General features: G+C 38.4%; 1 protein-coding gene across 2 annotated transcripts in view; it reads left to right on the top strand.

The window, feature by feature from the left end:
• The window catches only part of DLGAP1 (DLG associated protein 1), a 419,863-nt gene that overhangs the window by 275,140 nt on the left and 129,612 nt on the right, over positions 1-15,111 (top strand). The window contains exon 4 of one of the 2 annotated variants that reach the window (XM_054193162.1): positions 1,858-2,883. In XM_054193162.1, the coding sequence (XP_054049137.1) occupies positions 1,930-2,883 (954 nt within the window). In that variant the 5' untranslated portion in view covers positions 1,858-1,929. Of the gene's footprint in view, positions 1-1,857; positions 2,884-11,143; positions 11,195-15,111 lie in introns of those variants that run through there. The other variant, XM_054193163.1, reaches the window with a different exon arrangement.

Genomic DNA, 15,111 nt, shown 5'->3' with positions numbered 1-15,111 from the left:
ACTACTACATCCCTTTGGTTTTTCTCTGTTACACAGTCTAATAGATTACATTTTTTTAAAGGAGTTGGTAGGGACGTAAGTGCTAAGGATTGTCACTACAGTATAACTGACAAGTCCAGCTCTCTGAATATATTATTTTTGTGCTTTTAAAAGTTCCTGTGGCCATTCTCCTCTTCGGGTAAGCCAGTGAGCTCATCCGTTTGGAATATTTCAAGTGCCTTTTGTGGTATTTTGAAAACTCTTTTTGTGGAATTCAGGGTCTCCTGAGAATGGAACATTTTCTGCATTGCAGGGATCCAGTGTGGGGGAGTGAAACTCAGGACATCCACACTCGCTTTGAAGCATATTGAAAAACACTCCTCTTTCGCTCACCGCAGATTCAGAAGAAAATATAAAATATGTTCTGATGAAATGTAGAGCATGCTTTTCCAGACTGACATTAACTTAGTGCTATTTTAGAAAACTTCTTTGTTGCCAATTTGCCAGTAGGTACAATGTCTACAACCTGTTAAAACATGAACTTTATCTGAGAGAACACTGAAGGAACATAGTGGAATACTGTTTGCTATGCATGACTGTCCATGCTCCAAGATAGATGTTGAGGGTGACATTTCCAAAAGTATTATGTGATTAGCCATGCCAGAAAAGAATAAAGTAGCTGAGTGACTCCCATTTCAGTTGTGCGTGGTATAAGAGGGCATCCTCTAAGGAGTCCTCTGGCCATCAGGAGCTGAGACAGTACCATGAGAATGTTTTGCCACATCTGAAACCCCATAATTTACACATTAGTAGCTCAGAGGTTACAGCAGCAGTTGCATCCAGACTGCTACTAGTGGTGAGAGCTGAAATGAGGACCTCTGGCCTCAAACAGAGTGGTTATTATATCACTTGTAATGAAGATTTCCATTTTCAACTTGTTGTAATCAATAGTCTATAACATTGTGAGTCACTTCAGGGCTAATAACTGCAATCTGTTATTATGTGTTGAAATCCCTTACACTGTTACAGCAGCATACAAGTTTTGGCTGTACCAGTTCCCCTAAGTGTAGAAGGAGTAGGTAGGGATATTTAAACACTGCTTAGTACTCTGAAAATTTATGGAAAATTAAACCAGGCCATGCATTATCAGAATAAGATATTTTTTTGTGAATAGGGGGTGAGGAAACAGTAAATGCAACAACCCCAAGTATATAGGTTATTAAACGGTTTGGCTTCATTTTGACAGAGTTAGTGTAATGTATTATTGTTTTAGTCTTAATTTTAAGAGATCTAACAGAAATAATGTTTTGGTACTGTCTTGAGATGCTTACAGTCTAGGCAGACAACATGGAGATCAAGTAAAACTGCATTTGACTCATGAACGGATGTGCACTGAAGACAGAGAAAAGTTTCCCATTAATTGCACCACACTCTGCATTTGGCCCAACGTAACCCAGAAAGCACTCCATTAAGGATATGATCTTTTTCATGCACTTATTGGGCACTGAAAACATGCAGATGAGCAATTAAGACCTCCTGGGAGGCCCCTGTCCACGAATGTTTTCAGGACTGAGGTTCTAGAGTATATGTGGTGATCCTTATCTTGCTGTGGACTCATGAACAATAGTGAATTTTATATCAGAAAAATTTTCTTGCATCTGTTTTCCAGCTGGTGGAACAAGATAATTTTTCTTGTGTATTATTTAGGCATCCCCTATCACTATGTTGGACATGGAAAAGTTTAAGTGATAAAAAGATTCAGAGAATGTTTATTCCAGTTATTTTTACAATAAGAAACAATGAATGGTAAATGTGCACGTGCTGTTTTTTCTCTTAGCTCGAGTATCTTATGGCTTCTGTTGTATTTCATTTTTTTAGGCCTTTCTCTGACGTCCGCCCATTGCATAGCCATACGTATTAGATGACTTTGGGACTTGCTTTACATCAACGATGAAGGGATTATCTAGCAGCCGTAGTCATCATCATGGGGTTACCTGTGACTCTCCGTGTGACAGTCTGCCACACCACCCGGACAGGAAGCCATATTTGTTAAACCCGGTGGACCCCCATCCTGCAGACCACCCTTACTACACTCAAAGGAACTCTTTTCAGGCAGAGTGCATGGTGCCCTACAACGATCAGATTGCCAGCAGCACTTTTCCCCGGAGACATTACAATTCCCATCACGAACTCAAGGACGAGTGTGCTCTGGTTCCCCACGGAACTGCCAACAAGACCAACCGCATTCCTGCCAACCTTTTGGACCAGTTTGAGCGGCAGCTGCCTCTGAATCGGGATGGCTACCACACTCTGCAGTACAAGCGGACTGCCATGGAACACCGCAGTGACAGCCCAGGGAGGATCCGGCATCTGGTTCATTCTGTCCAAAAGCTCTTTACCAAGTCCCATTCACTGGAGGGGCCATCCAAGGGGAGCGTCAACGGGGGCAAACCGAGCCCAGAGGAGTCGCAGACGATGAGGTATGGGAAGCGCAGCAAGAGTAAAGAAAGGCGATCAGAAGGTAAGCCCAGATCCAATGCATCAGGATGGTGGAGTTCAGATGACAACTTGGACAATGATGTTTGCATTTATCATGGTCCCAGTGGGGTCATGACCATGGGAAGATGCCCTGATCGTTCTTCTTCCCAATACTTTATGGAAGCCTATAACACTATTAGCGAACATACTGTGAAGTCATCCAGAAGCAATAATGATGTCAAATGCTCTACCTGTGCAAACCTGCCTGTGAATTTGGACTCCCAGTTAATGAAGAAAAGCTCTTGGTCCTCTACATTAACCGTGAGCAGAGCCCGTGAAGTTTACCAGAAAGCATCAGTTAACATGGACCAGACAGTGGTGAAGGCAGAGACGTGTCAACAGGAACGGTCATGTCAGTACCTCCAGGTACAGTGTGGAGAACTGATTGCTGTTAACTGTGCTCTGCCTTGTCTCAGGTGTTTGTGGGGGATGGAGGTTTTCTCTGATATTTCAACTGTCCTGAGAGGTCACTGGTCACCAAATAAGGGGTAATGCTGCTGAAATTAAAAATAAATCTTTTTCTTTTCTTTTTTTTTTACCCCCAGCATTCAGTATTTCAAAGAAACAGTTCATACTGGAACAGGCTTAATTTTTTCATGTGGGAAAAATAAGACCTTTCTATGTACTTTTTGAATTTATAAGGCAGTCACAGTAGGGGTATAGGGAACTTGATGTTGTAGTGCTTGCACTTAGCATTACAATGTCAATTAACCGAATGTTACCAGGATACAAATTCTTTGATTTCTGTAATTTCAAGATTTGCCTTCATTTACTGCTTATTTTATTATGAAAGCTTTTGAGACCCTTTTGAGAAACTTTGGGGTACCTTAATACTTTCTCCAGCAGGAAAACAACCTACTTTCCTTTTTGCCATAGAATATAAATTCTCATAAAACAGTTATTGTAACATGTCCAGATTTGTTTATCTGGCTATTCCTCTTTTCATGGCTTTGAGTCAAAAATAAAAAATCAAAAGGTTGAAATTATTGCTTGTTCTGATTATACATTTTAGGAGTACATCACCTACTCCCTCACAAGCTGTTTGCAGTTAATACAGCGTCACTATTTTTCACCAGTATTGTATCTTTAAATGTCAAGAATCAGATGTCTGCTCTTGGAGCTATCATACTGCCGGTGAATGTTTGTGGCAGGAACATGGATCAGAAAATATTAAAACTGTTTCGTTCTTAGGAGAGCTGTGGATAGCTTTTATGCACTTTAAACGAAGCACTTATGGCACACCTGAGTGTGTGTGTAAGATGGAACAACGTTGCACAGAGAAGAGAGAAGACCATGAGGAAAAAAGAGGTTTGCTGAGATGATTTGGTTTCATTTTAATGTAGTGGGACTCTTGTCTATTTGTATAGAAACTGTAGCGAGTTTTCTCATATGGGTGCTTTAATGAGACAAGTCAGCTTCCACATTCTGCTGTTTAAGTCAGTACGCAGTGAAAGCGTAGGACTGAGGCATCCGCGTTTAAAAATTGATCTTAAAAGGTTTTATTGAACGGCAGGCAAAATAATTTTGAATGCCAGCCTCTGAGATTCTAAGTTTTAAATGTAAAGAAATGGGTCTGTGTATTTTCTATTAATTGTTAGGAGAGTGGGGCGGGGGGAGAGGGGGCAACATGGATGCTCGGTGTGTGTTTACTGCTGTACGTATGGACAGGGGATGGAGAGGGGGTTCAAAATAGCCTCAGGTTGCAACCTTTTGAGGAGGTTTTTTTGCATTTAGTCTTTTTTGTCTGAATTTTCTGAGTGAGAAGAAATCGTAACTTTAGACTTGATTGTTGTGGTTACTTTGGACCCTGAGATTTCTTTTGTTGATGTTTTTGTTTACTCCTTCAGTCTTCCTCTCAGGTTTAGATAAAATAGCTGACAATTCTGTGTGTGACCAGATGGCTAGAAAAGAGCGAAAAACTGTGCCAGCATCAGCTTTAAATGAACACCTCCATAGGGACTTTTAGATAATGTTTAACTGACAGGAATAGACTCCTGAAGTGGAATTAGAGGACATTATCTGTGTCTGTATGAAAATATGTCCAACAATTGTCAAGGGCAGGAATTAGAATAACTACATTCTCACTTAGAATAACTAAATTCTCACTGTGTTTCCCATCCTCGCTGGCAGTTTTATTTTGCTTTTAATTTCAATTTGTTTCATTTTTTGCTAATTGTATGCTTGTTTGTAAAAGCCAAGGCAATATAAGTGGTTTGAAATTGGTTTTTTAAAAAAAGAGGAAAATCTTAACCAGGCTTTGATTAACGTTGTAAATAATGTTCAAACAGGGTAGGGTAGATTTGAGGAAGCAGGTCAGGATTATTCTTCTCTGTTGGCAGCTTGAAAGGATGACAAATGGATATAGGTATTAAAAAGTCAGTCTACTTTGAATGCATCCCATTGCCTTTCTCTTCACTATATCACTTATCTTTTTACACTACAAGCCCTTTAGGGCTTGGTCTTTGTTCCCTTTTGTGTTTCCACAGTGCCCTGCACAATGGTATTGAGGCCTTTTGGCTGTCCTGCAATATAAATATATGTTAACAGCAGCAGAGTGTAACTCCGTTAGTGGGCTGCAGACGTATTCAGTATATCTGTTATTTTCCTGGTGACCTTCTCATCATTGTACCAAAAGGCTGGTGTCCTATGTTAGAACAATTAGAAATGCATTAAATGAGATGAAAGCTGCAAATTCATGACAATACTGGACAACTCTGATAATTTATTTTCATTATTATGATGCTTCTTTGTTGCTTTATTTAACTCATTAAATGTTAAATAGATGCTTTTATCAACTCACTTGTAATTTGAGCTGTTGTTTATGGTGCAGGACGTAGATTCTCTGATCCTTGAAAGAGGCAACTATTTTCTTCATGCAAACTCTTCTTCTGATAGTATCTGAATTCAATGAAGAAGTGACTTTTTTTCAACTCAGGGTACTCAGGATAATTTTCTTTATCCTGATAGATCTGAGTATATCAGAGATCACAGACGACATTGACTTCACATTTGCTTGTAAGGGCTTTTATCACAAAAGTATCTGGATGAATTCTCAGTGTAAAGTGAAAATAACAAACAATTATCTCACTTGGTGTGATATTTTCCACATAACCGTTCTGTGGAAGGAGTTGGCAGTAGTTAGTGTTACAGATGGGCTTATTTCTCATAACTTGGAATTTGGATCGAGTGCAGAGTCCTGCTGCATTGCACAGTCTTTCTTTACCCCGGCAGGCTCCACTTCCAGCCCGGCTGCTGAGGCACAGTGTCTGTCCTTGGAGGTCTAGGGGAGGCTTGGCTCAACACTGCGCATCTTCAGAAAGAGACATTAGCTCCCAGACTAGTCTAAAGACTGTCCAGCAAACCTTTTCCTCTCACCTGCATCTCAGGAATGGAGTTGTATTTTTCTCTTCTCTCTATTCCTCCTTTCAAGAATCGGGAGATCGATAGTAGAAAGATAAGGTCCTTTTTTTTGAGCTCCTTCTTACTTCAGGAAAGTGCTTTTATTTGATCCGGGTTTACAGTTGGACTAATCTGAAGGAAGGTGAGAAGGACCTGTTTGTGTTTTCTCAAAATTCTTCTTCAAAATGATTTCCCTACCTTCAGAGAATAGTTTATAAAGCAGTGGACAGCCTCTACTTCTCTGTTAGCTTCTCCTCTGGAAAAATTAAAATTAAGCAAAACTGTCGAAGAAGAAATGTAAGCAGCAGTCTTTTTCTGCGAACAATAGGGTCTAAATACATGGGTAGATATTTTTGACACTCTTGTTTTCTATGAATTCATGATTGTTGAAGCTAATAGAGTATCAAATACACTGCAGAGTTTGTCTCTGATTATAGTTTTGCCATTCAGTGTTCCCTGTAATTGCTATTCCCATTGTCCTTGGTCCATTCATTAAAAGATGAACAAAAATACAAAGGATGACATTTTTTGTATTATTCCTCTTTTCTTATGTGGGTCAGTCATATGTTTTCTTTTGATTCCATTTGATGAGACTGAAGTCAGTTGTGTCAGAAATTTGGGGCTAAGGATGGAAATTTTACTTCTGAAAACTGAAGTGCAGTATCATCCAAATGCCCCATTTGTATCGCTTGTCCTTAGTGGGAGTCTGTAAGAAATACTATAAAAAAATATAAGCCAAGTTTCTGGGTGTAATAAGCATTTTCTGGTGGCAAAGGGCTCTGGTTCGTGCTGTACTCAGTTTCCTGTGTGAAGGTTGTCTGTAATGTGCATTATTCTATAATGTGTAGTGTTAAGAAACTCATAATTAAAGTCTCCAGTCTCAGGACAAGGCACTTCCACAGTTTCTTAGGAGATACCGCTCCCTCTTTCTGTTGCCTGTGTCCATGGATGGCCAAATGGAGGGCATCACCCTAGGTCAGGGAGCTAATAAGGACCAGTATCTGTCATATGATTTCTAAACGTGGTAGGTTAAATTACAAAGCGTTTATTCTTATGACACAGCAATTTATGCTAGATCTGTTATACTGGGCTTATCTATGCAAATCTATCTGCATTTTCAGTTAATCTCTACTTTTTCCTCATTCGTGGTGTTTGTTTCTGTCGCAACTACCATATTCAAATTAATCTTTCAGTATGTCCTTGTATATATATATATATATATGTTGTATTTCAGTATCCATTAATATTGATGTTCCATTTCTCATATGTCTGAAGACCTGCCTTTTTGTTCTCTTATTCCATTATAAATTGAAAATTAATGAAGCCTATATTATTTCCCCTTCAATTTTCCAGTCAGAACTACGAAGTATATGAGGTATAAATTTCAATTGTTTTTACTGAGTTCATATGAAACATACTTCTTGGTAAAGCTAGTGAAACAATTTGAACAATTGTGAAATAAAATGTCAGATGTTATAATGTATTCTAGGCCAGCTTCCAGGTTATGGAATTATCGTGAAAATGTTTAGAAATTCTTAAATGTTGAAGAATTTTAAAATAAACTAGTATCTAAGAACATTAAAACTGAAAAAATATCATTCACAGAAAGCTAATTTATTTCAGTTTTAAAATTGTGAGATGGGTAATACGAATAGTGAATAAAGTTAGGGAATTTGTGGGAACTTGGAAAATATAAATAACCCACAAAATAGGTTATTTACAAAAAATAAATTAATAACAAATAATTTCATTGAACATACATATTGGTTATTTAGCCTACCTGTAAACCTACCCAAGATGTCTTTGCTATATTAAGACAAATATGTAGGAGAGTATTTCAGTATAGCTGTCCTCTTCATCTTTGCCGTCCTTTAATTTACCTTAAAAAAAAAGAAATTGTCAGCTGAGTTGGTGAGATTGATCTTGCCACATATTTCACCTTAACAACTGCTATGTTCTCATTTATTTAATTAAAACCTGGACTGACCTTTGGTGTGTGAGTAATGGAGTAATGGGGGCCACTTAAGTACCAAGAGTGCTGTTCTACAGCAATGTCAGTACTTCACTTTTAGCTGCAATTTTATCTGCCCATGTTCCTTCGGTAATAATTTTCTGTCCTTCAGTTTTATCACCATTCTGTTACTTCTTAGTATTGAATATACTAGTGCTTATCTTATTTTTTCTAGATTAATTTGAATTACTGTTGGTTCATTCTGTTAACATCCCTATACTCTAATAGCGCACCGCTTAATGAACGTAATTCTGGCAGCTGGATCCCGATTTTGTGTTGCTAGCATACCATATATAGGATTTAGCAGCGTACTTGTGTGACACTACGTTGCATGTACTGTTACGTCAGAAATGTTTATGAAAATTATGGCTGCACATAATAGCTGGCTTTTGGTATCTGTGTCAGTTCCTTCAAGGTTAAGATTTGACTCAGTCCTGGATCTGACACCTTTCTGTAGACTTAAATATCTGGAGTGTCTTAATCTTATTGTTTTCAGTAATTTCACTGGAAAAAAAAAAAAAAACACAAAAATCTTCAAGACAAACCAAGTCCAGCAAAGAGGATCATTTCAATCTGCATCTGAGTTTGAAATTCTTAACTCTTATTGTGGAGACGTGCGAAGTAGGTGGGGAAAAAAACACTGAGAGGTGATATGTTTTCCTCAGTCAGTGCAAAGTAATAAGGAATATTTCCCCTACATCCAGTTATGGGGTTTTTTTTTGTTTCCAGAATGGAATTCATAGTACAGATCTTGAGGGGAGAAATACTACAGTGACAGAAGAGTGTTTTGAGCTGGGGGCAGCTCGCCACAGTTCCTCTTCTGCCTTACAAATGCTCCTGCGCTGTGCTTGTTGCACATCTGAGCTGCTGTCACTAGTGAATTAAGCACCAAGAACCTGAATCTGTTGTATATTGTTTATCCTTTCATCCTCCTACCCCGAGCCTGTGCAATGGACTGTCTTGTTTGGACTTCTGAGAGATGTGTATTTCTCTCACCAGAGGCTGAGCAATGTGCCGTGCAGTTGGATAAGACACTGTGACAGTTCCGATGGTCCAGGGCTTCCACAGACAGTCTTTGACTTGTCTCAAAGACTCTTTTGTGCAAATAAGTTTGTGTCTAATTTTGCTTTACTGACATAACCCCAGCCTGTTAATCAGTTTGTTAGGAAATCTTTGAGATTTCCTGGTCTCTAGCAATTCTGTTCCCAGCAGATGAGAGTCAAGACCATGACCTTGATTTGATATCCAGTGGGACTCTGCTGTAGAGCAGAGGTGACAGTTTGGAGTCGCTGAAAAGACACACTATGATGTTCTGAAACCAGGAAAATTTCCTTGGAACCAAACGAAAGCTTCTTACACAGGTGTATTTCATTACTGTAATCCAAAAGAAAGCATTGTGGAAGTTTCAGCAAAGTCTGTCCACTGTCCACTAAAATGCGACAGAAGCTAATAGGCAGCTGGAGATGGTGGCTTAACTGCATTACTTACAGCTGCTGCCTGCGAAAGCACAACATTAGCAAAGCACCAGAGATTATCCAGTTACAGTCAGCCAACAGAAACAGCATAAGGGCTGTTTCTCAAAATGCTCTCCCCGCCACATCTGTTTTCTTCCAAGGATACAGATTCAGCTACACATTCTCCATTCACAAGCCAGTTTCCTGCTGGCTGCTTGATAGTGGGCTTGTGGTCATGTGTAGTGAAAGAAACGTAAAATGACATCTCATTAAAGAGCACTGGCATTTGATGCCAGCTAGTCACTGTATGCAGGTGCTGAAGTGATTAGGGAAAGAACTGATTCGCCCCAAAAGAAGGTATCTAGAAGTGAAAGAACATTTCTCCATGAAGAACATCTCCGTTGCTTTCCAGGACTGGTATTCATGTTAACAGTCATTGTGTTGTCCTTACTTGGGCAAGGAGCCGTATCTCGTTTTAGCCAACTGCACTGCAAGCTTCAAGGGTATTGAGAAAGATGAGAACGAATGTCTGCCCTCTGCCACAGAGAGAATATCATCCATGAGTATCACTGAAGCAGTTTTAGTTTGAGGTCCTGGACAAGAGTCTTGCTATATGACCTTCAGTTATGTTTCCTTCAGCTAATAGATGTGGTAGTTGCCGTTTGGCTTCCTTTCTGCAGAATGTGTTTGGGGGTCACAAACTTGCAAGGCCCTTGGCTGGAATCATTGTATCCACGTGGCCCTCTTCATGGTTAGTTGGATTTTTATGCGTAAAGCAGGAGGAGAAGACTTATCTGGAATCAAGACATGGTGGTTTTGTGTAGGAGACACACTTCATAAAACAGGACGTGAATCAGATTGACAAGCTAGTGGTCAAGGCACCTTTTGATGAATGAAAATTATAAACTGGAGCAGTGCTTGAAGAATTTTTTTTATTGATTTAGCCTATGAGGATTCATACTCTTTTAGAAGACTTTCCAAACTACTGTTATGTGAAGGAAAGATTGTGATTCTTCACACTGCTTATTCAGGTTCGATGCAAGGTGAGGGCACTTAGGATCGAGGAAGTAGTGTTCTATCTCGGACAGGGTCTTTGTCTTGGCTGTTAATGCTCTTCATGTAAAAAAATATGGAGATAAGTCAGCTAAATTAAAAGAATTTATAGTAGAACCTGATTACTGAAATAGTACAAGTTGAATCAAGTGTTGCTGCAGATACTGAGCATATTATTTGTCCTAAATAGAAGCAACCTTCCGATCTGCCTTTTTGAAAACTCCTGAGGCTTATTAAACATATATTGTTCTTTAAGCTTTCTAAGGCTTCCTTCTTTTTTGCATACTTCAATGATTCTTAACGCATGCACAATGATAGAATGAAATGCTACTCATCTTTATTGGTCTGATTAATTCAATATTCATGAGTGCTAGGAATAGACTTAGTAAGTGGAAGATGGCAATTGAAACTTCCTTAACAGCACGCAGAAGATGCATAATAACAGCTAAGAAAACCAAATTGCATGGGTTTGAAAATCTGCTCTGAGCAGTCATTAAGCATTGTTCTTCAGTTGTGTGATTTCATTTCATTAAGTATTTGCATACTAATAGAAAGCTAAAGTTACAAGTCTACTGCTGTGAGCAATGGTTAGCCACTCCTTCCAGTCCTTGTGTTTACTTCTATAGTCACCCACATTGCTTTGGCAAAGCACGGGGAGAAGCTTTAATGATTTCAGCTGCAATAAACCAAATCAAACTAGAGATCAATAATGAACTTAATTTGCTATAGAAACAGTCTGTTTGCTATTTCATCCGGTAAGGTAAGTTAATAACAATTTGGGGCAGAAAAGAAGGATTTTAGTTCTTCTAATTTTATTGTTTAGAAATGGAATAAAAAATGTTTTCTTTACCATTGTCCTTACATGCTGGATTTATTTCACATTCCACTATGTGTGAGCTTTTGAAATGAATGTTTGAAAACTGGGGGGCCAGTATAGCTGTTTGTTTAACTTCTTTATTTGGGGATCTAGACTATCCATTAGAAAAATCCAGTTCCTTTATATAAAAAAATGCCTTAAAGGAATTGACCGGTCAGGCCAGCTTGGCTAATGACAAAGTGTGAACACTACCAGAGCAACATAAATTTAGTTAAAGATCAGGACCGGTAATCTGTGCACTAAATGAAGCTAATCCAGGTAAGATGTTGGCTGGTGGCAGTATGTTATCTGTATAGTCTGTTCTGTTTACAGAAGAGTGTTATATCTGCCATTTCATCAGAAGAAAGAAGCTATAGCTTAGCTTTCATACTTGTAACAAACATTTTATTTCTAGCTGTGTGCTGAAGTTTTAAGTTTCAGGAGGTTTCCTGGCTCAGAGGCCTTTGCTGAATATTTTCTCTGTATTTTCAAGTAATGATGGTGTTGTGTTTCACTGCGCTTTTTGTGTAAGTAAAGCGCACTCTTGATTTTTAGCCTTGTGAAGAAAGAATTGTACGTGATTTTAAAGATCGTTTGCAGAAAGAAATGTTTCCAGGATCTCTATTGCTTCAATAGTGTGAATAACAATAGTTCTATTTTAATAAAAACAATGATGTTCATTGTTAGATCTGAGTTTAGCTCTTCCCCCTTTTTCATGAGAGTAAAAACAATCATGCAAGTGATGTTCCTGCTTGATATTCTGATACTGAAAAAATGGTATTGCCAAGATAATTGGATAGTACGATTTTCTTAAAAGCATAAAACAGCTTTATCTCAGGTATGTCAGTCTTAATGCCATTAATCCTCTAAGGCAGCAGATACCGTGCATTTGCACTTGCGTGCAGTGCAGTATGTGACCTTGCCGTAATATTGGCCATTCAAACAAAGTAAGAGCCTGTGGGAAAATTTGTGCAGACCTCCTGAGTGAAAAAAAGAAAAGAGCTGGAGGTTCACATAGGCAGTTTTCCCAGAGTTTTTCCAGATCAACAGCAGGAAACACACTACAGAATGTTTAGTGCCATATGTATAGAAACAGAATGCATGAAGTAACGTGATCGGTTTTCATTTTGCAATTTGTAGTTTTGAGAGGGCTTTATGTTTTCCTATTTTTCCCATGCTTTGAAAAACTTTATTGTGACAGTATATTTCATTGTCTGCTATGAGCTGTTACAGCCATTCCTTTTAGGCACCAAAGAAAGCACTCTGAAAATCAGGTCACTTCTTTCAGTAGGTATTGCTTGAGGTATTTGACTGTAGGCACATAAGTATTAAAATGTTGACATTATTTTATCTGCCTGTATTTTGTAAACAGCAAAACAGGCACAATGAAAGGAAATGCTGAGCTTTAAGGGTTGTTTATCCTACTCAAGTAATACACAGACAGTGCTCTGACATCCTTTCATAAAAGGTGTTACAGCTGTTAATAGCCAAAGCAAAAATCTACTACTTCTAAAGCGTTTCTTTACCCTGCAAGTGCTCTCTACCAGTTACGCGATGTCTTACCGTTTTCTCCTATTCCGACTTCTGAAATCAGGGTTCCCGACTCCTGTGAAACTGAAATAAGGTAAAGGGGAACTGGACCCAGATTTCTTTCCCTAATATTCTCTTAAATACTGAAATCTTACTGAAAAGGGAAAAAAAAAAAAAAAAAAAGAAGAAAAAAACCCACACCACTTAGCCTTAAATATCTGCAAGAAAACTGTGCAAACTGTTTAACTAAAACAGCTTTAAATCAAATATCCATTACATTCTTCTACTGCAACCTTGCCTGTCTAGGCAGGCAAGATAGTTTGTACAAACACTCTGACTTCCTCAGTGTGTTAAATGAAATTAGAAGCATATCAGGGTTGATATTTTAGGCTGTTCTCTAAATCTGGAGGTTTTTTTCCTACCCATAGCCATCCTTATCTCTTTGGCATATACAGGGTTTACCCTTAAGCCCATAATACGGTAATGGAACTTGGGTTGCGTTTGTATCATTTCCTTTGGTTTTGGGCATGCAGGTAACTCTCAGTACGCAAACCAGCCAGTGGGTTCGTGGCACTCCCTGAGACTGCTTTGCCCCCGGTCTCTGTGTGAACAGCTCAGCTTTCTTTTCCTGCAACCAGAGCGTTGAAAAGGTGGAAGAGCTACTAAAAAGGTTGCATGCTGTTTTTCAGTGGTTGCTCACTTCACTGGGTGAGCAGAGCACCGCCTGGACACTTCCTCTCGACCACATCATGCAAATCGTGGGGCTAGAGCAATGCACTCAAAGCTCATCGCGGTACATGGTGTTTGCATGTGTAAATAGGAATTTTTGTGATAAATTCATTGCAACCAGCTTTCAAAACTCAGCCTACCATATCTAAATCATTTTGAGAAGCTTTGGGATAAAAGGTATTGTACTTATGTATGGGGTTACTGATGACAGAACTCAAGAATTCCAGAGTTATGGTGCCCACAGCAACTATATCTCATCACTTGCATTGCACCTATAAACTACAGCATTAAATTTAACGGTATGTCTATTATTTAATAAAACTACAAGTGTTCAGCTTGCCTGAATTATGGGTGCTGTATGAGCATTGTAGCTTTAACGCCCCTGACTTTTTCTCTGTTGAAGTCACCAACATTAACATTATACTAACATATTTTATTTAGTGCATTAAAGATTAATTCACTAATTTATTATAATGAGAGAAAGCAAAGAACTTTAACTAAAGCATAATGAATGAAATATTAAACAGATTAAAGTGCATGTCCTCTGAGAATTCACAGATTCTCTACATACTCTGACTTAGATATCAAATATCTGCCTGAAAACTGATTGGAAATACACTATTACAGGTTTAAAACTTCTGACTGAAGTGCAAGTATGTCATCAAAATGTCAGCAGAGCTTGATTTTACTAAACCTGTGTTGACTTCTTTTTTGTACATGAGTGATTTGAAAAGTCAAGGTTTAACATTTGATGAGCAGGAGCTGTAGGTTCCAAAATGTTTGTGAGGGGTGGTGTGAATACAGATTGTATTTTTGCTGTTTGATGATGCTGTAGATCTAGAACCAATGCAAGAATAATACCTGAAAAAAATATTATGCTTTGTCTGTCATAAGTTGCTGGAGGAGGGTTGTAAAATGCTCTGTACTCTTGTACGTCAAAAATCAGAATCAAAATCACTATTACAAGTATTACTTTCATTTGCACTTTACAAACGTGTACAAATCATGAAAGCATCAACTTTCCAGATCTGGGGTCTAGGCATAAACTTAGAAGTCACAGAATTGAAACATTGCTTTTTTATTATTTATTTATTTATTTTGTGTGCAAACATATCGGAGCTGTATATCAATCCAGTTCCTCCAGTGGGTTCTGTTAGCACTCGGTACTCTCAGTCTGTAATACTCCAGTTCTTAGCTAAACTCTCACCCTTTTCTAGAAGAATATTTTAAGTGGTTTTAAGTGTATTTATTCAATTACTTCCTATAGCTACACAATTCTGCATGCCATTGTTCAATAAGAAAACTGGACTTTGAAATATATTCCTGCCTTAAGGAAGGAATGCTGCTGGAAGATAAGAATTTAAATGTTTCACAGAAGTAGAGTAACTAAAGGATATTTATAGAAAACATGGAAATTTACTTTAAAAAGGCATAAGGTTAAGAATTGGTTAAATAAAACATGGAGCAACTGAAAAGGAAGTCTGTGTCCTCAGAAGGAAGACTGTCATAAGAAGAAATTTTGATAAAGATACAAGCTAGAGTACACTTCCAGGATTAAATCT

This window comes from Rissa tridactyla, chromosome 2, assembly GCF_028500815.1.
Source record: "Rissa tridactyla isolate bRisTri1 chromosome 2, bRisTri1.patW.cur.20221130, whole genome shotgun sequence".
NCBI lineage: Eukaryota > Metazoa > Chordata > Aves > Charadriiformes > Laridae > Rissa > Rissa tridactyla.
Note: the sequence above shows the minus strand (reverse complement) of the source record. Positions and strands in the feature narration are given on the sequence as shown.